At 45.3% G+C, this 23,312-nt stretch overlaps 1 protein-coding gene across 1 annotated transcript in view; it reads left to right on the top strand.

Annotated features, from left to right (window-relative positions):
* Positions 1–23,312, top strand: part of LOC119386558 (elongation factor G, mitochondrial) — a 111,556-nt gene that overhangs the window by 6,679 nt on the left and 81,565 nt on the right. Inside the window, exons 2-4 of the mRNA XM_037653840.1 lie at positions 118–147; positions 14,307–14,438; positions 18,903–19,109. Coding sequence (XP_037509768.1) covers positions 118–147; positions 14,307–14,438; positions 18,903–19,109 — 369 coding nt within the window. The remainder of the gene's footprint in view (positions 1–117; positions 148–14,306; positions 14,439–18,902; positions 19,110–23,312) is intronic.

Here is a 23,312-nt window from a genome sequence, read left to right as displayed (position 1 = left end):
TTGTAGTTGTGGCATACCAGTGTAGATACTTCTTATAAATAGGACAGCTTGTGCTTCTTTTTCTAATAATATTGTTTTGCTTTATGTGAGAAGCAATAAGTGTCATTATTTTTTCAGGTCTTGGCAGCCAGCTACTCATCAGAGGCAGTAAGTACTGGCCGATTGAAATCATTGTCTTAGCAGCATCACCAAAGAGGTATTGCTAATAGACCATGAACGTTAGTCCCCTGTCCGGATTTGGGATCAGCACTTAATTGTGTAAAGCCAAAAATAAAAAAAGCAGCAAATTGCAGCTGTGCAAAACATTTTTGTAGTTATGTGACACTTGACAGGAAACTAGCTATGTTTTGTTTAATTAGTTAGCTCAGGAATAAGAAAATTATTATTTCTTTTAGGGCCATGTGTCATTGCAGAGAATGCCCTGAAGCAGCTAATATGTAGCTGTTTGTTCCAACAACCTGCATCGTGCTTTTTTTTTGGCATTTAAAGAAAGGCAGTGAAATAGTTATCACAAAGTACATGTGACTGCAATCCTGCACTGTTGTATGGCAGTACTCTCAACTGTATTTCATTGAAAGAAAGCATCATGGCAGAGTGAGAGGCTCTGCAGCCAGTGTTGGCTTAACAGTACCTTCCGGCTCGCAGAAAAGATGTGATAAGCAGTAATGTGCTCTGTTTATTTGAAACATGTTTCAGAGTGTAGTAGTGTGATAGCAAGTGAGTGGTCTTTTCTAAATGTGGAAGCATTATCATGCTGACTCGAGGAAGCTCTCCATCCATCCGTCCTTCTGTCACCAGTGGCATAACCAGGGGGGGCAGGGGGGTACAAGTGCCCTGGGCGCCGTTTGTAAAGCCCCTAGAGTATGTGACTGTGGCGCAGTGGAGAGCGTGCCCGGCATCTGTTGTTGCGGACCGAGCGGTCGTGGGTTCGATGCCCGTTGATGGAACTTCTTTTCTTTGCCATCTGATTGTGTATATTTTTTCGACGTTATTTCCGTGACGGAAATACGTCACTGAAGTCTTGGTGGACCCCGGCATAAAACACTTTCGTCTTAAAAAAAACTAAGTATGGGCTTTTTTCAAGGTTTCTTTCTTGTCTTTTTAAAATCAGAAACTCGTTCACAGACTGATTTCTTCCATCAAATTGCGTCATCCCTCCTCATTTTTCTCTGTGTATTGGTTCCCCATGACATTTTCCCCGATCAGCGTGTGTAGGATGTGGTTGACTATGAGGAATGACATCCCCAAAGTAATGTTTGAGAAGACTTCGAGGCATTGGCGTCTTTACGTGAAGAGGGAGGTGTCACGTGTGAACTCACTGTCGCTCACCAAATTAACATTTGTGTTCCTAGTTTGCAGACAAAGTCGCCTTCTCGGAAGTGCTTGCTGCAAACACGTGCACGGGACTTAGGTTCATTGCCCCTTCAAAGTTAGCTTTATCAGCCATGCATCGTGATGTTCGTTATCCTTGAAGTAAAATCGTAAATATGAAATTACATCCTGCTCTTTTGCATGCGTGGTGCACGAATTGTGTCACACAGCACCACCGAAAACATTGGTCATGCTTTCCAAGCTCTTGTTGTTTCTAAATGCCAGTGCACATGAACTGGTTGTGAAACGAGGCTGATTGAAGGGGGAAACTCAAAGAAAAAAAATGCGCTCAGGCCGCCGGCTTCTCGTCTTTAGAGCAAGGTTCCGTGAAGCAAGGTGGCATCACGTGATCGTGATGTCGTAGCATGTCGACTGCAGCGCCTGTGTCTCCAGTGGTGGGCCTCGTGCACAATAGCACCAAAGAGATACAAGAGGAAGAACTGCAATGGCAAATTATCCTATTACGATCACATCCGTGCAATTATTACTGTGAACTGAGCTTTAACAACGAGAAAATTGCGAAAAACTGAAGGATACATACATGTACTAACGCCCCTACACATTTCTCGCAGTGATCACAAAAGCAGTTCGGCCGTGATTTGCCGAGAGCTATTCATCTTGATATCTTTCTCATTCGTTTTGTTTTGTTATTTTGCTTCTGCCGGTGAGCGCGGTGGCAATAACAGCAGCCAGGTGTAGTGTGACCCCAGTGAGGTTGACATAGTTTATATGAGCGAGCCTCACAGTGATTCTGCGTCTGATTTGACACTTGTTCTGCCGCTGTCCCGCAGTGAACTATAGGGCTTTGATGGTTTTGATCTCATAGTACATTTCTCCTCACTGGTACCCTCCCACCTGCTCTTAGGATGCGTGCCGCATTCCATGGGCGGATTGAGTGGCCCTGCATGGCCCTGCTCTGCCGCGGCTCTCTTCATGGCATGGTGCCTCTGCTAGAGTTCTCCAAAAGGAAAACGCCATTAATAAAAATGAAAGATTAAATACGCATGTACATAAACAGTATTTTACAATCGGACGCCTCCTATGCTATCGACGCAAACGACGCTTCGCTTTCCGTCGGTTGGAGCCTGGCTTCTTACGCGAAAAGAGCTGCTGCCGCCACGAGAGCACGGGGGATCATTGCAGACTCACTGAAATGCAATCCTGTTTCCATGGTAAGATCTTCACTGCGAGGTTTTAAGTCTGCAACCACATCTGGTTGCGGCAATCATGAAAGCCGCGGCTTCACTGCACCACAGCCAAGCAGCGGCCAATTGCACGCGTGGTGACGTGTAATGGCGCTTTCTAATTTGCTGAGAGCAATCAGATTCGTGATGACATCGCTTCAGCTGAGTCTTGGGCGAGAGAAAAATGAGTAAGAGATATTTGGTCTTCGCTTTATCTCGACTAATAACTCATCTTTTCACACCCAACCAAAACTGCATGCATTCTTAAATGTCCCTGCTCATTCCACCTCAACTTCATATTTCTCGTTAGCATACCTTTAAGGTTCCTAAGTGACTGCGTATCGGACGCCCTAGCAGGAAGCTTACAGCAGAAAAAGGTCGATACGCTCATGCTTTACCTGCTACCTCGGGGGAGAAGGTGGATCACGAACATCGACTTCACTGTCCGTTTCAGTGAGGCGGTAAGCTACAATGACACATCATTCTCTGCTAGTAGAGTTTAAGATTTTGCGTTTGATTTTTCATGTAAATGGGTTATGGGGGCTGCATGAGATAGTATTAGTGTCATCTGGTCGATATAGGCTCTGGATGAGGCACTAAACACGCACACAAAAAAGGCCAATGTTTCAAATGGATAACGTTGCCATTTGAAATACCTTTCCCCTATCTCATATATAGGTCATTTCTGAAGGCGATTTGGTGCCGTGATTCCAACAACATATATCTACCTCCAAAGTAACTAAAATCTGCACGACGATTCTGAAATATAGAGTTTTATTTCGCGGTTATGTATCAACACATGTTGACTGCAGGGGTTCTCTCGAGAAGAAAACGCTTTAGACAAGTCATGCCTGTGTAGCTCATGACTGCACATATTAAGAAAATAATGATAATTAAAAAAACATGCGAGGAAGACAGTCACGTGCAGGCCGCTGTTCGCTAGCGAGAGGTCCGCGGGCCGCGTGTTTGAGACCCCTGGTCTAGAGTGCAGCCGACGGTGGAAATGTGTGACCGGAGAGCGACAGCTCCTTTCGTAATGCATGTGCGCCATGTGAAATATAAAGAATGCATCATAGATCAGGTAGCGCAAAAAAATACATAGACACAAATCAGGAACATAAACACGAGACGAGCGTAAACATAAACACGAGACGAGATAGCGCTCGTCTCGTGTTTATGTTCCTGACTTGTGTCTACATATTTTTTTGCGCTTCCTTCTCTATGATGTCTTCTTACAAACTCGCCCAGATTTCCGTTCTCGTAAGCATAAAGAACGCGTTTTTCTTGGCAACCATTGTTCACAATCAAAATTAGCACTGGCGCCGCAAAAGGCAATAATGCGACAACAGGGTTTGCCGGAATGAATTTTTGAACGCATCATTAGCATTGACAAAAAAAAAATGTAGGCATAGTATGCAGATTTGATGCAAGTTATAAATAATTTTGAACAATACATTTCATGGTGATGTAGCCAAAAACGATAAGAACCGTTTACATCCCTACTTCGTCGTTCTCTTTCGTGTGGTTGTGTGTAATTTACGAACTTTTAGTGTAAAGCAAGGCGTCAACAGGACACAGGCAAGCTCCATTTCTTCTTTCACATTTTTTCTAACCTTGTGGACTTTCGGTGTGTCGTACGATGTGTGTATGTGCGAGACGGCTTTAGTCCACTATAGTGAACAATCAAGAAATCACTCATTTGTTGCCCAAAACAGCCAGATGGCTTTTTCTTGCACATAAATAATAATAATAATAATAATAATAATAATAATAATAATAATAACTATCATTACCATCATGAAGGGCGCGGAAATATATTTGCCATGGGCGCCGTCCTATCTAGTTACGCCACTCTCTGTCACGTAAGATGATCATTGCTATGAAGAAATAAAAGTATGAAACCAAATACATTTTTAAACAGCAGAGCTGTTTATGCTGGGCGTGAAAACTTTGGCGCCCGCAGAAAACAGCCAAGAAGCGCCTTGCGGTACGCGCTCTCTTCGTCCTCTGCTTTATCTTCTGCTTTGCTCCGAGAAACGTGCCCCGATTTTCCGGTGCGGGATGCAAAAACTCTGATGGGTGAGACAGCGATTGGAGAGAGAGAGAGAAAGAGAGAAATGAAGATGAAGAGAGAAATTTGCGGGAAAAAAATTTCTTTGCAATGCAAGCTTTAAACCCGTTTACCCACTATTTGAAGGCGAGCATCTTAACCACTCGCCTATCCGGGCACACTAGCAGAGCAGAACATAGCCTTGTATATTAAGGGGGTGGAAAAGGGAAGTGAGGGTGAGGACAGATGTGAGGTTGAGGAGGAGAGAGAGCGTAAAGCATAGCACAGAAAGAAAGAGAGATAAATAGAGAGAACGAAAGGCGCAAGGAAAAAGATGGCTAATCCCTCTGTCATAGGAATCGGTATAACACAAAAGTGAAATGTGTCGTCACAGAAGCAGTTGATTGTTGATAGTGCATTGGTATATGGAGAGCTTGTACAATGTCTACTGTTGTTTGGCAGATATAGCACCGCTTGATGTGGACGCACTCACGTTGACTCCTAGTGGCACATCTCCGTACCGACGACTAACGCCCACGATCATGATTTAACCCTTGCGGTAGCTGAAGTTCTTAACGTATACGTGGACACCGCATACGGGGGGGGGGTGAATCCTGCGCAAATATGTCATCAACAAGCACATAATAAACACTGATACTCGGTATGCACTACTTCGAAGCATTGTGGAACGCGAAGAGGAATGCTACGCGCATCGTGTATTCCCTCTAGCCTGGCTGTTAATTCTCATAGGGTGAGTGGGGAATGTGGTGCGGTAGCCAGCGTCGGATAGCTATTTTTCGATATGGATGGATGCTATGAGCGATGCTTGGGCTAAAGCCACCACCTCGTGGTGTGTTAAAGCGTTGACAAAATTACACTTCTATTCGAAACACGCCAAATGGGACGGTCGTAGCAATGGTGTATTTTTTTTTTTTTTTTGAGCCTCGTGGCACACATGTCACCACCCCGTTATAATGGGGACGCTCATAGCATCCATCCATCCATCCATCCATCCAAGAGCACTGTTAGAGGAAAGTGTGAAAGATAAAAGGCACGTTCATGTAGCCTCCATTGTGTGTTGGTAGCTTAGTGGGCTAAACACCCGCCAGCCTTCGTCGTGGACTGAGAGGTCATGGGTCTGACTCCTGTGAGCGGAACTTTTTTTTATAGTTTTTTTCTTTGCGATTTCATGGCGTTCATTTTGCTGACGTATGTCCGTGACGGAAATACGTCATGAAAGTCTTGGTTGACCCCGGCATAAAACACTTTCGGGTTAAAAGAACGAGAGAAATAGAGAAAAAAAAAACGGGAAACGAAAAATACGGAAAGAGAGAGAAAGAAAAAAAAGATAGAAAGACCGAGAAAGAGAAAGAAATTGAGAAAGAGAGAGAGAAAGAAATAGAAATAAACAGAGACAAAAAAGACATACACAAGAAACAAAGAGAAGGTAGAAAAAAACATGGCTGATCCCTCCGTCATAGGAATCGGTATAACACGAAAGTGAAACGTGTCTTCACAGAAGTGGTGCTTATTGTGTATATGAGAGCTTGTACAATGTCTATTCATGTTTGGCAGCTATAGCACCGTTTGACGTGGATGCACCCATGTTGACAGCATGTCTCTATCGTGACGACTAACGCCCATGATCATGATTAAACCGTTGTGGTAGCTGACGGCGTGAACACATATTTGGACACAGCGAATCGTGAATCCCGCGTAAGGATGATATCAACAAGCTCATAATCAACACTTGTACCCGGTATGCACTTCTTCAAAGCATCGTCAATTAAGGAAACGGCATGGTGTGCGCTTTCTAGTAATGGGTAGCCGACGCCTGTGCTCATGCATACATATCACACACTGCGCTTCAGCAACACGGGAGGTAGAGGTTCGTAGCCCGAGCCGCAAACGCGTGCGTCCCGCTGGCCTCTGTCTCGCAGGCGTTGCTCTCGCTCCACCAAGGCACGACATTCGCCCGTCGAAATCGCGTCCTTTCTGCAACGCATATGTTGCAGCAGTTTTGTTAGTCGGTGCTCTCGCAATTGAAGCAGTCGGCGGCGGAGAAATCCCGTCGGTGCACGTTGGCGCACGCTAACACGAAGCCAAAGGAAAAGAGCGTAACTGCGTCAAAGGTGCCTCGGCGACGCCAGCGCGGCCAGTCTACCTCTCTGGTATCGAGACGCTTTAACCATGACCTCCGATATCGCGTGCAATCTCGGAGTAAGCGCCAGTAAGTGTCGATCGTGAAGCATTACTTCTTTTCACATCTCACAGAGGGCGGCACCGCCCCGCTCCGCCCGCCGCGAAAGAGAATGTGTGAAAGGTATAAGGCGCGTTCGCGCCGTATCTAGCATCTCCCGATTTAGCTTCGTCGGTAGGGCGACGGGCGCTTGCCGTCGCGGCCGCAACGTCGTGGGTTCGATTCTCAGAGGGGTATGTTATCCTTGGTTTTCTTTTTCTGACCCGTTGGCGTCCATTTTATCAACGTCATATCCGTGACGGATGTACTTGGTGGACCCCGGCATAAAACACTTTCGTGTTAAAAGAAAGAGAAGATTTGCAAAACATAAATAAACAGCAACAGCCAGGGCTACCTAGATGGCTGTCAGCTCTGCTTGCTCATTTTTAGCATAGCGCATCCAGTGCTAGTTACGCAAACTTTTTTTGTTGGTCCTGATTTTTGAACCCAGGCTCCCCCACTCCGAAGGCGAATGTCTTAACCACTGAGCTAAAAACCCATGCTTGCAGAACTTGAATATTGTGAGCGCTGACTATGCAGTTCATTGTCTTCATCGGTATATACAAAACATTGTAATTATCGTTATTTTTTTCCACGCGGGCTGTGCTGGTTTTGCCTCGCGTGACTGCGTTGAAATATAGCCTTTCTACTGTTGTACCGGACGTCGTCTCATAAGTGGTGGAGCGTGCTTTGATTCCCACGTCCTCTTGGTCTACCGGTTACCCCTGGAGCTCCGGTCTGGTCGATGGTTGTGCTCGCAAACAACAGTGATGGCACAAAACAACACGTCCACTGCCGCAACCACTTCTTCTCAGCCAGCTGGGCGTCACTACGCTGTGAGTACATCGCAATGAGACCCTCTGGTATTTCCGGCCTTCGCGGTGAAGATGTCGAAGAATGGCTTGACAATTATGACAGAACCACTGCTTGTAACCATTGGGACGACGCACACAAACTGTGCTATGTTCCTTTTTACCGCAAGGAGGTCGCTAAAACGTGGTTCTACAACCGTGAAAGGGACTTTCCTGATTGGACAACATTCACGGCGCAACTCCGTCAGATATTTGGCACGTCTACGGGACGCTCAGAGGTAGCAAAACAGAAGCTCGCAACCTGCATCCAAGGGCTGGACGAATCATATACGTCGTACATTGAAGATGTTCTGGCTCTCTGTCGCCGTGCCCAACGTGACATGATGGAGGCTGTTCGCATCCATGACATACTGAAAGGCATCAACTCCGTGGCCTTCAATGCTCTTGTAATTCAGAGTCCCACTACAGTTCAAGACATCATCACCGCATGCCCATGCCTGGATGCGCTCTATTCTATGCGCCTTCCACACGCCTCCTGTGACGCCAGCTTTACCGGAGAGCATGAATTGCGAGCCCTGATCCACACCATTGCCGGGGAAGAACTTCATGGCTTTGTTCCGGGCAAAACAGCCATTTCGTCTGTCCGCTCTCCTCCTCCCAACCTGCATGACATTATCAAGGACGAACTAGCATTGTTGACCAGCGTCGCACATGCCCCGTCTCCTGTGCCCTTTCACACGCTTCATATGCAGAAGTTTCATCACAGGCTCCTGCACCAATTCCATCTGTGCCTGCGTACGTTGTATGCGACCATTTGCCCTTGGTGGCAACACAGGCGCCAATGCAATCGCACTACTCTACCTGGCGTCCTTCGCACCCCGTCTGTTTCTACTATAGCATATGGGACCATATATCCCGTTTCTGCCGCCGCCGTCAGCAGGATGAACGACGTGGCTATTCTGCTTATGAAAGAGACTTTGCCCCAAGATCTGATGCCTACGTTCCAGCACTGTATCCATCCTCCTCACGTCGGTCACCCTCACCTCCACTGCCTGTTTTGTGTGCTTGTTTGTGTGGAATTTACTGCCCGTTTGTGTGGAAGGTGTTTCTGTTGACGCCCTTATAGACACTGGAGCCGCCATTTCTGCGATTAACATCGAAATGTGTTGTCATCTACAGAAAGCGCAAACGCCTTATGTCGGTCTCATATTATGCGGCGCTAGTGACAATTCTATTTACCTTACCGGACAGTGTACTGCTCACATCCTTATCAATGGAATCTGCCATCATGTACAGCTGGCTGTGCTTTCCTCATGCGCTCATCAGATCATCTTAGGCTGGGACTTCCTGTCAGCTGCGTCTGCTGTCATTTCATGCAGTCAATTTCTTATTTGTGTTATGGACACTGAGCTTTCTTCTGCTTCCGATTTTTCATCGCCCAACCTTGCCACAGCTGTGAATTTTCTACTGCCTTCAGGCCAAGAATGTGTTCTTACGATCAGGTCACGAGACATTATAGATGGCAACGTAGTGGTTATCTCTTGCCAGTGCTGCATTTTCCGAGGAATCGCCATTGCCTCTTGTCTAGTGCGGTTCTCATACGGTTATGCAAACGTCACCGCCTACAACATGACACTAGAACCACTATCTGCCAGAGGGGACCGCTGTTGCCAGCGTTATCGAAGATGCACCAGTATGTGTCGTCACTGTTTCACCTGCCTCGTCATTGCCACAATGTACGCCTGCGGAAGGTTCATCTTGTGTTCTCAAAGCCACTTTGAGTACAGATCTCAATCCGACCGAGACTGATGCCTTGCTGACCATATTACTGAAACACAAAACTTGCTTTGACGTTTGTTCGGATGGCCTGAGTCAAACAGCGGTGGCCGCTCATTGCATCGACACAGACGGATCTCGTGTCATTCGCCGCCGCCCTTACCATGTATCAGCTTCTGAACGCAAGGTTATAGAAGAACAAGTCAACGACATACTCGCACGCAACGTTATCAGGCCTTCAGCAAGCCCACAGTCTTCTCCTGTTGTGCTAGTTAAAAAAAAAGGATGGCTCGATGCGATCTTGTGTTGATTACCTATTAGAGCACTGAACAAAATTACTCATATGGACATAAGCGCAAACGCCTTATGTCGGTCTCATATCATGCGGCGCTAGTGACAATTCTATTTACCCTACCGGACAGTGTACTGCTCACATCCTTGTCTCTTGTCTTGCCTCAGATCGACGATGCTCTTGATACCTTACTGTTATGAGTGAAGTGCGCGAGTGTGGTGCGTCCGGTGGTTGGAGCAGCAAAAACGACGAGGACGACGTACAACGTGCCACTTCGCGAGCGCGCCAAACATCGGAGCATGGAAAAAACGCAAAATAAAGAAATCACCGAGAGCCACTGGGCCGAAAAGGAGAAAGAAGAAGAGCTGTGCTGGCGGTTTGAGTAACGTGGCTAGGGTGCGGAATGCAAGCTTGTCGGGCGCTTGTACCTGGGCCCTGAAGGTGTCCACCTAGCTGGCGCAGGCCTGCACGCGGACCTGGCAACCATTCTATCGGCGTGGCTTTTGCTGAGGCCCCGACTTGGCGTGGTTGTGGTTCTCGGGTGGGAGACAGCACCGCCGATGACGGCATCCACCGGGAGCGGAAGTGAGCCGTCGGGCAGAGGGCTTGAGCTTGGAGACTTCCACCACCGCGTCCTCCTCACTTGACTGCATGTGTGTCCAACCCGTTGGTAAGCCGTACCGCTCTGTTTCCACATCAGGACTCTACTGACGACGTTAGCGTGTGGACTTGCACGATTCTAGGCTTATGATAAGATTCCCTTGTTTAAGGAGAACTCTATGTATTTGTGGTCAGACTGACCCTTGTTAGTTTACCTTTTGTTCATTCTAGTCTCTCCCTTTCGTTTATTTTTTTTGTGTGTGTGCAAATATATTTTCATTTGTCTGAAATCAAACGCTCACCTCCGTCTCTTATTTAAGAATAGTATTGCACAGCCGATTCAACTGGCTTTATTAAACGAACCTGTCACAAATTGGCGCCCGCGACACTTACAAAGCGCCGAGTACTTTTTAAGTCTCGACTTGCGCTCTGGTTATTGGCAGATCCCAATGCACGAGTCCAATAAACAGAAAGCTGCGTTTGCCACACCTGATGGACTCTTTGAATTCAGTGTAATGCCTTTTGAACTATGCAATGCCCGGGCCACATTCAAACGAATGATAGATATGGTACTGTGTGGATTAAAATGGAAGACCTGCCTTTTCTATCTGGACGACATTGTCATCTTTTTGTTCAGCTTCTCACAGTACCTGGAACGCCTAGACGAAGTTCTAACGTGTCTAGCTAAGGTCGGTCTCCAGCTAAATACTAAGAAGTGTTGGTTCACCTGTCGAAGCATAAAGGTATTAGAATAACAGAGAGCTGAGCTAGTTGGTTGTGTCCGTGTTTGCACGCCCTGTCTCTTTTTTTAGAAGGAAGGTATTGGTCACATTTTCAGTAAACATAGCGTTGAGCCCGATCCCGACAAGGTTGTTGCAGTACTGCACTTTCCTACACCAACCACACTTAAAGACCTTCGCAGCTTCCTCGGCTTAGCGTTGTACTTCCGCTGCTTTTTGTGTGATATCGCCACTATTGCATCTCCTCTTCACGAACTTCTGACCACGAGTGCACCCTTTGTCTGGTCAGATTACTGTAAAGCCGCTTTTCACACTCTCAAGCAAAGTCTCACATCTGGTCCAGTGCTTCGCCATTTCCACCCAGCAGCGTCTACTATCCTACGCACTGACGCAAGTGGCCATGGCATCGGTGCTGTCCTGCTGCAGTGGAACCACTCTTCCGAAGAACAAGTCGTGGCCTACGCGAGTCATACTCTTTCTCCTGCCGAGCGAAATTACAGCATCACCGAACAAGAATGCCTTGCCATCGTGTGGTCTGTACAAAAGTTTCGCCCTTATTTATACGGCCGGCATTTCACAATCGTCACTGACCATAGTGCTTTGTGTTGGTAATTGTCCCTCAAAAATTTGTCGGGACGCCTTGGCCATTGGTTGCTGCATTTGCAGGAGTATGACTACAGTGTCACATATACGTCGGGTCGGCAACACCAAGATGCCAACGCTTTGTCGTGCTGCCCGCTCTCTCCAAGCGCCGAAATGCCATCTTCCATCTGTTCGTCACCGACGAGCCAAGGGACCAAGCAGACGACTGTTAGTCTGAAAGGATCTGTTGCCTTGGTGGACCTTCTTTCATCTGCAGATTTCACCTCGCTCCAACATGCATATACATACTGCCACACAATCATCGATTGGCTCACTGGCTTATCCCACGCTCCCAACAGCCGCTTAAGATGCTAGCTTGCACGTTTCAAACTTCAAGATGGAACTTTATGTCGGAAAATTTGCCATCCTCTCGGTAAGCAATGGGTCCCAGTCGTTCCTCGCTCACTTCGTCTCCAGGTATTACAAGCCTTTCAGTACGACGCGACAGCTGGCCACTTAGGTTTCCACAAGGCTTACGACTGCCTCAAAACTCGCTGTTTTTGGCCTGGCCTCTCCACTAGTGGGCCAAGTATGTTGGTTCCTGCGCGTCATGCCAGCACCGAAAACTTACCACATCTCTTCCCGCTGGCCCTTTACAACCTCTGCCACGCCCGTCCGCTTCCTTTAAATTTGTGGGCATAGACTAATGCAGATCCCTTCCGCTCACGCCCGACGGTGACCGCTGGATTGTCACTGCCGTGGACCACTTAACTCGCTACGCGGAGACGGCGGCTCTTCTCTCTGGTGCTGCCCCTGAAGTCGCCGATATTGTCCTGCGTGCCATTATATTGCGCCACTGCGCCCCTCGTGTTATCCTTATCGACCGTGGCAAGACATTTCTTTCCCATGTCCTTGCTGAAGTCCTCCAGGCCTCTAACACCATCCATAAGACCACATCAGCATATCATCCACAAACAAATGGTCTTACAGAGCTTTTTCACCGAACTTTGTCTGACATGATCTCCATGTATGTTCAACCAGATCACAAGAACTGGGACACTATACTTCCTTTTGTCATGTTTGCCTATAATACTGCCGTACAATGCACGACTAATTACAGCCTGTTTTTCCCTTTTTCCTCGTGTATGGCTGTGCACAGTCTTTTGTTCTGGACACCACCTTTTTGTCCCCTTGCTCTGTTTCATCTATGTCCCTCCCAGAAGAGTTCGCTGCTCGCGTCGCCCACTGCCGTGAAATGGCCTGTGCCAACACTGCTACCATTCAGGACAAGAGGAAAGTTGGCTTTGATGCGAAACGTCGAGTTGTTTCATTCCACCCAGGCGACGAAGTGCTCCTGTGGACACCTGCTCATACACCTGGGCTCTTTGAAAAATTTCTTCTTAGATATCTCGGTCCATACACCGTGCTGGAAAAGACATCTGCCGTGAACTATTGCATCGCTCCTGTCAGTGCGGCTACTGATCTCTTGCCGCATGCACCGAGATCGCTCATGTCTCTCACCTGAAACCATTTATCCTGCGGTCCTACCCTGCTAACTTGCTGACCGCTTTCGCGAAGGGGGGAAAGTTTGAGCGCTGACTATGCAGTTCATCGTATTCATCTGTATATACGAGACAGTGGTAGAAAAGCCCTTGCAGGACAAGATGTGAAGCAGACATGGAGAATTGTACTCGTCAGGGAAATTTCGACTGTGAAAATTTTATGCCAAACATGCTTCTCAGTGGTAATTTTTTGGTGGACGCTGGAAAGAAGATAAAAGACGTCATGCCAATACCACTTAAAAACAGCGTTCCAGGGAAGACTGCAACCTACAATAAAGCTACGTATATGGATCACTTAAAAGCTCCTAAAAGAAATTCCACGTACATTAAATTTTTTTTTTGTATTTTGCAGGTGTTCAATAAATGCCAGAAAAAAGTACCACACAGGGTATACCTGAGTGAATAATAAATTTTGTTTTCATGATTCATTTTAAATAATAACTAAAAATAGAAGAAAATAGTCTGGGGAGTTCCGCAGGACAGCAGAACCTGTCACTGGTATCGTGCAGCTGTTATTTACAACTCTCTAAACATTTCTTAGCTAGGTATAGCGAGTGTTGCATAAATATGAGTGCTCAACCTCTGGCTTATCTCCACGTTAAATATCACATTTTGCCTGATATTACGTTTTCAGTCTTTGCTTAACAGTTAGGCAATTCCGTGCTGATTATTCAGCATTTTTTTTAGTTCATGTTTTGCTGAAAATAATGCTCACATGTTTAGATTGCGTAACAGCATATGACTGCCTGCTCCTTTGAGTGTCTACTATACTTGTGGGTAGTCATAAAGCACCAGACACAAAAGATAAAACTGTAGGCATCTTTAAAGCACATGGAATCATTGCTGCAAAGCACAGTTTGTTGTTCAACATTGCAGGCACTGTAGTCATGGTGTTGGTAAAAGAGCATGACTCGTTGGTAATGATTGAAGCAAGATGTTAGGTTAAACTAATTGAAATGGAACTAGTCCGAGGGAAGAAAGAGTCATTCATGTTGTCTGATCGGTACTTCCTTTGTGCTGCTTTCTGTGAAGGGCCGTGGAGGCTTCATAAGCACTGTGACCACGTCCTTCTGTCTTCACCATTGCTGTTTCTTTCAGCCGGGTGATGATCGGCACAAGGATGTGGAACACATCCGCAACATCGGCATCTCGGCGCACATCGACTCGGGAAAGACTACGCTGACCGAGCGGCTGCTCTTCTACACAGGCCGCATTGACCAGATGCACGAGGCAAGTAGAGTGTTCTCCTTGGCATGTCATTGCTTGTGATCAGCTGCATGCTTTTGCTTCCTGAAAAGATCTTACCGGCGGCTATAGTGGCAAAAAATGTGTGGTTCCAAACACTGTGGAGTAATTCAGCTGTTGATAATAATAATATCCGGGGTTTTGTGTGGCAGAACCACAATATGATTATGAGGCACACTGTAGTGGAGGGCTCCAGAAATATCGACTATCTGGTGTTCCTTAACATGCACTGACATTGCGCAGCACACGGCCTTCCAGCATTTCACCTCCATCAAAATGTGACCGCCACTGCTGGGATTGAACCCATGACATATGGGCAAGCAGCCGAGCACCGTAATTACTGTACCACTGCGTCGTACTTCAGCTGTTGATAGTAAAGTTGAAGGTTCTGTGCCTTGTCACATAAGTGGCATGGCAATATAAATGGAATGTAAAAATGATTGTTTGCTGCATATGTTTTCAATGGTAAATGTTATGCATATTAATGAACATGTGCTTAATAAACATGAGCACCTAGTCATGCTGCGCATGATTTTGCGAGAATGCGCTGCGCTCTGTAGTGCATAATGGGGCGAAAATGTTTTGTACCCCTCTGCAATATGGGATAAAAGACGAGCAAGGAAAAGTTCTTGTTGTGTTGTGCACCAAAAGACGCCGATCTTCTCTAATCTCTTATGTAATACGCATGTAAGCGTTATGTGTACCCCATCCGTTATGTAATATCCCAAGCGGGGGCCTTCAATGGTGATGATGTAGTGTCTTTCAGTCTTAGTTATAAATAATCATATTTATGTCAGTACGCACTTATAATTTATTATCAGACTATACTTTTGCACTTGTGATTGATCAAGCTTCTTTAAAAGAAATTGCATTAGCTGTTGAGCTACAACTATACTAACTGCATTGAGCCAGTCAGTTCTGAGGCTCTTTGATTGAGTGTTGCTACCACTGTTGTCTAGGCATACATATATTTTACGTTCTTAATATACCATCGTGTCATTTCTCTGCAGTCTGTGCAGCGTACGTGACGTACGCTGCTGTGGCGCTGCATGCATACGCGTATAGGTACTTGCACAATCACCAAAGTGGGAAATAGTTCCTTTTGTTCATATTTTGTAACGTTTAACAGTTGTGTTGAGAACATTTTTGCAGAATTGCGTAAGCTGTATTGTCTGCGATAATAAGTCGCATCAGTATTCATCAGTGTTCCTTGGGGGGAGCCTGAACCAGTGATGAGCACAACGCTTGCAGCGCTCGAAGTTATTTTGCTGTTTTACCATATTTATTTATTTATTTATTTGTAAATACTGCCTATCCCAAAGGGATCATAGCAGGAGGGCATATACAGTAGTTGAATACAGCACAAATTTTGATACAGTGGAAACAACAAATAATTACAAAGAAAGTGCAACACAAGAGCGATTAGTGGTATGTGCATATAAAGAAAGTAGGCTCGCATAATAAAACCATAGTCAAGGGAAGGAAAAAAAAAGAATCATGGAAAAAAAAAGAAAAGAAAGACATTTTGAGACCATGGTGTAAGCATTTTAACATAGTGGAGCTTTAGCGCGAGGCGACAAATGCATCCTGTGGGGCTTCAGGTATGGGAAAAAAAAAAAAAAGAAACAAGAGCAGAAAATGCATTAAGAAAAAAACAGGTGACATGTGCAGTTTCATACATCAATAGGAGGGGGGAAAAACAGAACTATCTAACAGGGTTCAAGGTTCGCATTCACGTGCAGTTAAGAACTGTGTTAGTGATGTGCTTTCTATGATATGTAAGGAAAGGTTATTCCATTCTCTTATGGTCAATGGAAAAAATTAATTTTTGAAACAGGCGGTATGGAAGGTGTATTCAGTGAGCATCAGTGAGCATATGTTGATAAAGTTTTCACCTTTTGCATATCCTGTAGCTGAGAGATTTTATTAGGCCACAACAGTTCCAGAATCAAGCCAAAAAAAAGCGCTTATACTAAAATGAACAAGAATAATCATAAGTCCCAGCTTAACACTTTCGTGACCGCAGAAAAATCGGTTGTTTTTGGCTGGTCCAGGAAATATTTTTTTTCCTGAAACAGAAATTGATTGATGCTAAAGTGTAGGGTGCCAAATGATAGAAGAAGAATGGGTGTTTCTAACAGTATTAACTTCAAACAAAATAATTATTTTGAATATTGTAAAAAAATTATCAAAACAAAAAATGCATAAAAAGAAAAAAAAATATAAAAACATCAATGCAAATCAAACATAAAAAGAAATCGAAATATACGTTTGAGCGTAAAGCCCTTATAAAATAATAGTGCAAATATAAGCTAAGTACAAAAGTTATTTACATACATACAAAAATATAAGCACTAGTGCCTATAATGCTACCGCGCGAAGCAGTTTCTCGACGCGATGAATGCATCCACGCATACTTATTTGTGTGGTTGCATATCTCTCTGACGACTTCTCCGGTGAGAGACAACACGAGGAAGCCGCCGCGTGGCACTCTGGAGCACTAGGACAAGGTCCACTCCACGCCGTCTTCGTGGAGAGAACTCGGCTCTTTCTGCAGCCGGCGCCAGCCCGAACTAAGTTGACACTTTGCAGATACGATCTGTGACCTTTGGCACGCACCCAATACGTTTACAACGATGTGCGGCAGCGATAAAACGGCCCGAGGACAGGACAAAAGTTACCGGCGGATAGCTGCTGATGTTCCGGGGCGGTTTAACGCACTTTCGCCGTCTGTACTGAAGTCTGACGAATTGAAGTCGTCTTCCGTGTCTGTGCTGCTACCATCATCCAGAGATTCCTGCTCAGATTAATCGGAATTCGTGGAAATTCGCCGTTTCCGCAGAGCACCCACGAGCGACGTCGACGCCATGTCTGAAACAACGAGTGCTCATCTACCCGACTGTGAACAAGCTTTAAAAATCTCCCCACGGCGGAATAAAGAAACGCACAAGCGGAACTGATAACAAACACGTTCTTTTACCCTTTGAATGGTGTTAGCTGTCCAGAAGCGCTCAGAGAACGCCAAAATTTGAATTTGAAATCATCGTTAACATGCTAACGATGGGAATAGGCGCGGTCACAAAAGTGTTACTAGACCATATTAATGTGCAGCATAATATAGAAAGTAAACAAGAAGTTGTTTGGGCTGCTTTTTTTGGTTAGCATAAAACAAAAATGTATTTTTCAGGCTTGAATTGAAATGAAAGCTTCTGGTAATGTAGATTTGGACGTAGTACTATAATAAAAATGAAATGTACATTAGAAAAATGAAAGTACATTAGTTTGTTGCCTGAGACCTGCCATACTTAGTTGCTATAGCAGCACACTCTAGTGCCTGCTGTTGACTGTCTGTTCCTATAACAGTATAATAAAATAATACATGCATACTACTATGGCTCTGCCTCACTCTGCCAGAAAATTTGAGCTACGACAACTACCCTTGTTTTCTTTTTGTTTTGTACAGACCAAATGAGGCCAATTTTGATTTAATGTGCCAGAAATTTTTAGGGGCGAAGCTCCTTAAGGCGGCACCCATTCGTCCCTCGTAGTCGTAGTAGTCGTAGTGCGTAACCAGTCTTACGCTTTGACCTCTAAGGTGGCGCCGGTGGGAGATTTTTCCTGTGCGTTGTTGAACAATAAAAAATTCGCAGCGTGCGCGTTAACTAAAAGCCGAATTCTTCGGTCTCTCATTCCCCATTAGCAGCCATTGGCATGTTCCAGTAGGAAACGTTAGTAGAAGTAGAAGTGTAAGTGTTAGCTAAAAGCCGACTTCTTCTGTCTCTCATTCCCATTAGCAGCCATTGTTTACCTCCAAGGTAGTGCCTGGTGAGATTTCTCCTGTGCGTGATTAAACAATAAAAATTTTGTTCAAAACGCCGTTGATTGATGAAATAAACCAACGAAAGACGCCAGATGTTTTGTAAAAGCAAAACGAAAGAACGCCAGATGTTTCTAAAGCAAAACGAAAAGACGCCAGCTGCTTAACGAAAGACGCCAGATGTTTTCTAAAGCAATGGTTTTTTAAACAATGAAAATTCAGAGCGTACATGTAAAATTAAAGTGAGCTGCAAGTCGTCTAACTCATCGAACCTTTAGTATAAACGCGCCCGATCTCATGTCGGTGATGATGTACTGGGCAGAATTCACGGAAGATTCACGGTTTACCGATGAACCTCCGCAGCTTCGCCCACTCATCATCATTCACTCCGTGGATATGCTGTGATTTTTTTATGAGGAAGATTCTGCCAATGATGTCACCCGCATATGCAGAAAAGTAGTAAGTTGTATCACAGCTATGGGCTGTTATAGCACATAGTTCTTGCGTTTAATACATGGTATGATTACACAATGGCATATGTAAATTAATGGGAAATTAACTCTTGAGGCACAGCTAAGGTTGAGTCTTTGTGTCCAGTGCTGGAAGAATCCTCAGTGCTTTCTTTCTTGAAGGTCAAAGGCAAGGACCAGGTGGGCGCAGTGATGGACTCGATGGAGTTGGAACGGCAGCGGGGCATCACGATCCAGTCGGCTGCCACTCAGGTGTACTGGGGCTCCACAGCCATCAACATCATCGACACTCCTGGCCACGTCGATTTCACCATTGAAGTGGAACGTGCCCTTCGTGTGCTTGACGGGGCTGTTCTCGTGCTCTGCGCAGTGAGTCACTTTTTATCTTAAGTCACTACGAGGATAACTGATTGCACCATTTTGAGTGACCTGAATCGCTGAGTCGCATTGTGCCACTCTGTGCCAGAACAGCTTTGGCCCCGTCGGACAAGTCATAGGAAGGCGGTTGCAGCACACTGCGAGACATTGTATTGTGATCTTGGATGTCGCAATAGACTATGGGTGTCAAGAACACACAGTGGAGTTGTGCATCACACTCACTGTCAAAGCATGTAAGGCATGTATTTTATAAATATTGCTTCATGGTTGAGTACTAGCATGGAATGTATATGTAACACACACCTGTGTACAGTACTCGCAGATTTAAACACGACATCAAATTTTTTAGTATAACGACTGTTATGCGCACTTACTCGAGATAACCTCGTCACGTCGCGACAAATCTGGTCTCTAAAGATAATGTTTGCTCCGATATACGTGTTCGAGTCGAAATTGCGCCAATATAACCCGAACTGAAGATGGTGAAACAAAAGTATGTGCGTTACTTAGCCCTGAATTGTCCTGTTTCAATCCATGAGTACTGTACACTATTTATGTAATTGTATGCAGCTTTGAATGCAAGTCGGACCCCCTATACTGCAGGTAAAAAATTTATAAATAAAACTGTACACATAATGTCAAGGCGATGGACTGGGCTAGTTGGTACATGTTGAATTGGATAAAAACCAGTGGGAAACACGAAACACAGAGAAAGGATGTGACTGGGCAGGTTGGCACTTGCAACTGATCCAAGAATGCTTGAAATGCGTTCGAGGTGGGTATAATGAGTTTGTGCTTCAAGCATTCTTTGATCAGTTGTAAGTGCCAGCCTGTCCCGTCGTGTTCTTTCTCTGTGTTTTGTGTTTCCCGCTGGTTTTTGTCCAATTCTGTACACGAGTGCATGCCACAACAAAAATTTGTTAAACCTTTGTGGTCCGAAACTTTTACCCACTTTCCGGCTGCTCCAGTCCGAAACTGTCTTGACAGTTTCTGGTGCCACAAAGAAAAACACAAGCTGTGCAAGAAAAACTCAGAGAATATTTATTTTTCCTGTTACATTCTGTACCCAACTCTTTTAATGACATTTGAGCAGCGTGTGGAACCACTCAAAGCATTCTCCTGGGTGCAGGCCTGGGTTTTTATTGCAAGTTCCACAAAAAAACTGTTTTCCTCTTGTCTGCTCTTGTTTTTTGATCACTGCAAACAGCACGGTCCTTGCTGGTTCGGCCTGGGGTCTTATAAATGAAATGGTTCTTCCATTCTAGCCTTTCCTCGCACTCCATATGTGCAGACGGGCCCCGCTTTTTGGTGCGAGCCCTCACGTTACCCACCACCCTTTGGATGAGGTTCCAGCAGTACTGAAGGTGTCACTGCTGCTTTCACCATGGTTCAGCTGCTGTACTTGCATCAGAATGAAACTATTGATAATCGAAACTTGGAAAAGCCAGAAAAAAAAGCTTTCGCTACCATTTCATTGACTTGCTAGAAAATGCATAGCTTGCACCGCCATCGTGGTCATCGTCACTTGGTTCTGTTGAATCTCTGTTGTCACAATCTCATGGAGGCACAGAATTGTCTTCCTCACTAAAGTCATCATCACTTTCGCTAAATGATTCATTACTGCCGTAAAAGGCACGCAGTGAAAAAGCAGCCATGCTTCACAGCGAACAGCACACCATTGAGAACACTTTGATATCCAGAAGGTCCAAGCCGAATATTGTGCTTGCACCCTTGTGTGAAAAATGTATACGTCAATAAAATGAAGTTGTGGGGTCTGAAGAAGGGTGTCGCTCTCGGAACACATGGACACAGTAGGTGTCATCGAGCAGCGAAAACATGGACATTTATTAACTGCTTTCACGACGGCTAGCTCGCCAGCCTAATCTAATACACATCTAGTAACACGTTAAATAACCAGATACATAATGCCAATATAACGCACAGAGCACATAACACACAAAACAGTATAACACATAAAATGTACCGCAAATGCGGTGTAGCCGACGTTCGACTCACCACAAGAGTTTGTAGGAACGAGCTGCAAAATTGTCACCACGAACCTGTGCACGAGACGTCTATCCACGCATGCTGCCAAACCCCAGAGAGAGAAAGTGCTCTTTCCCAAGCACACGGATAACCTTGCTATGCATGGTGGCGCCATCATGCTAAGCTGACATATCGTGCAAGCACAGCGCCACCTCTCGCTCGGCGGCGTTTACGCTATCTACGACTAATCTGCTCGACTCTCGTGTGCCATGAGATGAAAAGAGGCAAGAATTAACGTGGTCTCTGCAATGACTACTTGAACCTCACGAGTGTCATCGTCAAGTCTCTTCATCAACTTTCTCAACTCTTCATCAACTGCAATGCTCAGGCCCTGCTGACTTTGAAGTGTGTCCTCCCTATTCCTGCTTCGAAAGTGAAGACATTGACTTCTTGGGTGACTATTTCTGATGTTACCAGTAGATACCGATTTCATAGTTTGTTCACGTATGCTGCAAGCTCAAGAAAGCGTCCTCGGTGCTTGGCATCACATGTGAAAATTTAGTCGCATATCATTCAAGTATCAGTTGGATACCTGAATTGCTAAATAAAACGAAAGCCGCAGCAGTTTGTTCTTTTCATGCTGTTGGGCATTTAGAGCACATTGCAGAGTTCCACGTGTTCTCCTTGTGGAACTGTGGTAGAAGCTTCAGTATGTACAGCTTTTCAACCAGTTTAACATCTTTGGTGAACTAGAGCCAGTTGCAGACACAATGCGTGTGGTTCCAAAGGGGTTGCAGGAAGTTGAGACAGCATGGGCAACCTTTCGTTGATGCTCTTTGGCTACTCGCCACGACCTCAGTGTAGCATTGCCCTGACTGGGTGATCTGATAGGATGAAATATCGTTGAACAGGGAATTTTGTTGGGACTTTGTCTTGCAGAAGTGAACTTGTCTTGCTGCCCTGATGAAGACAAGTTCTCTCGTTGAAAAGGCTCTAGCGACATTTCCTGTTCAGTGATTTCTCGCCACTCCAAGCCTTCATCTTAAACTTATGCCTTGCTTGAGTGAACATTGCATGCACAAATGCCCTCTTCAACACACTGCTTTTGTCATCACTGACCACAGTATGTGACTATCTAATGTAAAACATGCAATGCAGACACTGCGAATCCTTTTACCTCTGCTGTGCTGACATGAAATTTATGATTTTATTTGTTAAATAGTATTTTAGAGGAAGCTACTAGCTCCGAGAAGTTGGGGTGGTGCTGCCAGGCGGGGGCCTGCACGACGTCACCGCACACTCTTCGATGCCCGTCGTGGTGCACCTGCAAACATGCGCTCGCTTTGTGCGCTGTTCCGCTGCTTGCGTTTGCTTTTTGCTTGTCTCAAAATTTAGATGAATGATGAAAACGTCATCGATAATGTTCCTAGTAAAACAATAAAACACTATGCATTTTTTCAGTACAATCTCCAACGATGCCCGCGCTTCATCGTACACACTTTGGTCAGGTTTATTATATGTTGTTAACCTCGAGGATGGTTTCCATTCTCGGCCACAGCAGCTCATTTCGACTTTCTGGCATTTGTTTTGTGAACGATTGCTATCAATGGTGCTGCCATGTGAATTGCACATAACAGTTCGTGATACGTCGTTTGATCGGACCAGCATTTCAGGCAAATCAGGGTAGATGGCCACATTATACCAGACGACTGTTGAGAAGAAATCTTCGCATAATCATAGTATACCAACATATCTCGGCATTTCTGGAACCGTTGTGTGTGGCATTATCATTTTGTTTAATTTTCCGAATATGTCAAGTGACTCTTTATAATAGACAGACTCACTATAACTTGCATTGTCACGCGCACCAACTGGCTGACGGGGCCAAGAAACCACCGCCAACTTGTCGGCCTACCGCTGCAACGGAGCCGGCGAATCCCGACCACAGCTACTTTCGTTCGCTCAAACCATGGCTGAAAGCAGCACCTTCGCTTCGCGCGAATGCGCTAGTCACGTGGTCGTTTTTGCATTTTGTGGGCTTTGCAGCTTGGAAAAAATGGTATACGTGAGACTTTCTTTATCACAAATAATGCAGTGGAGGTTTCTGAAGACGCTCTCGAACTTTGCAAGTCGCATTTCTTGCCTAAAGTCAATATTTAGCAATTTAGTTAGATAACCCTAATTGACAAATTAATTAATTACTAAACA

This window comes from Rhipicephalus sanguineus, chromosome 3, assembly GCF_013339695.2.
Source record: "Rhipicephalus sanguineus isolate Rsan-2018 chromosome 3, BIME_Rsan_1.4, whole genome shotgun sequence".
Taxonomy (NCBI): domain Eukaryota; kingdom Metazoa; phylum Arthropoda; class Arachnida; order Ixodida; family Ixodidae; genus Rhipicephalus; species Rhipicephalus sanguineus.
This window is presented reverse-complemented; position numbering and strand designations above follow the sequence as displayed.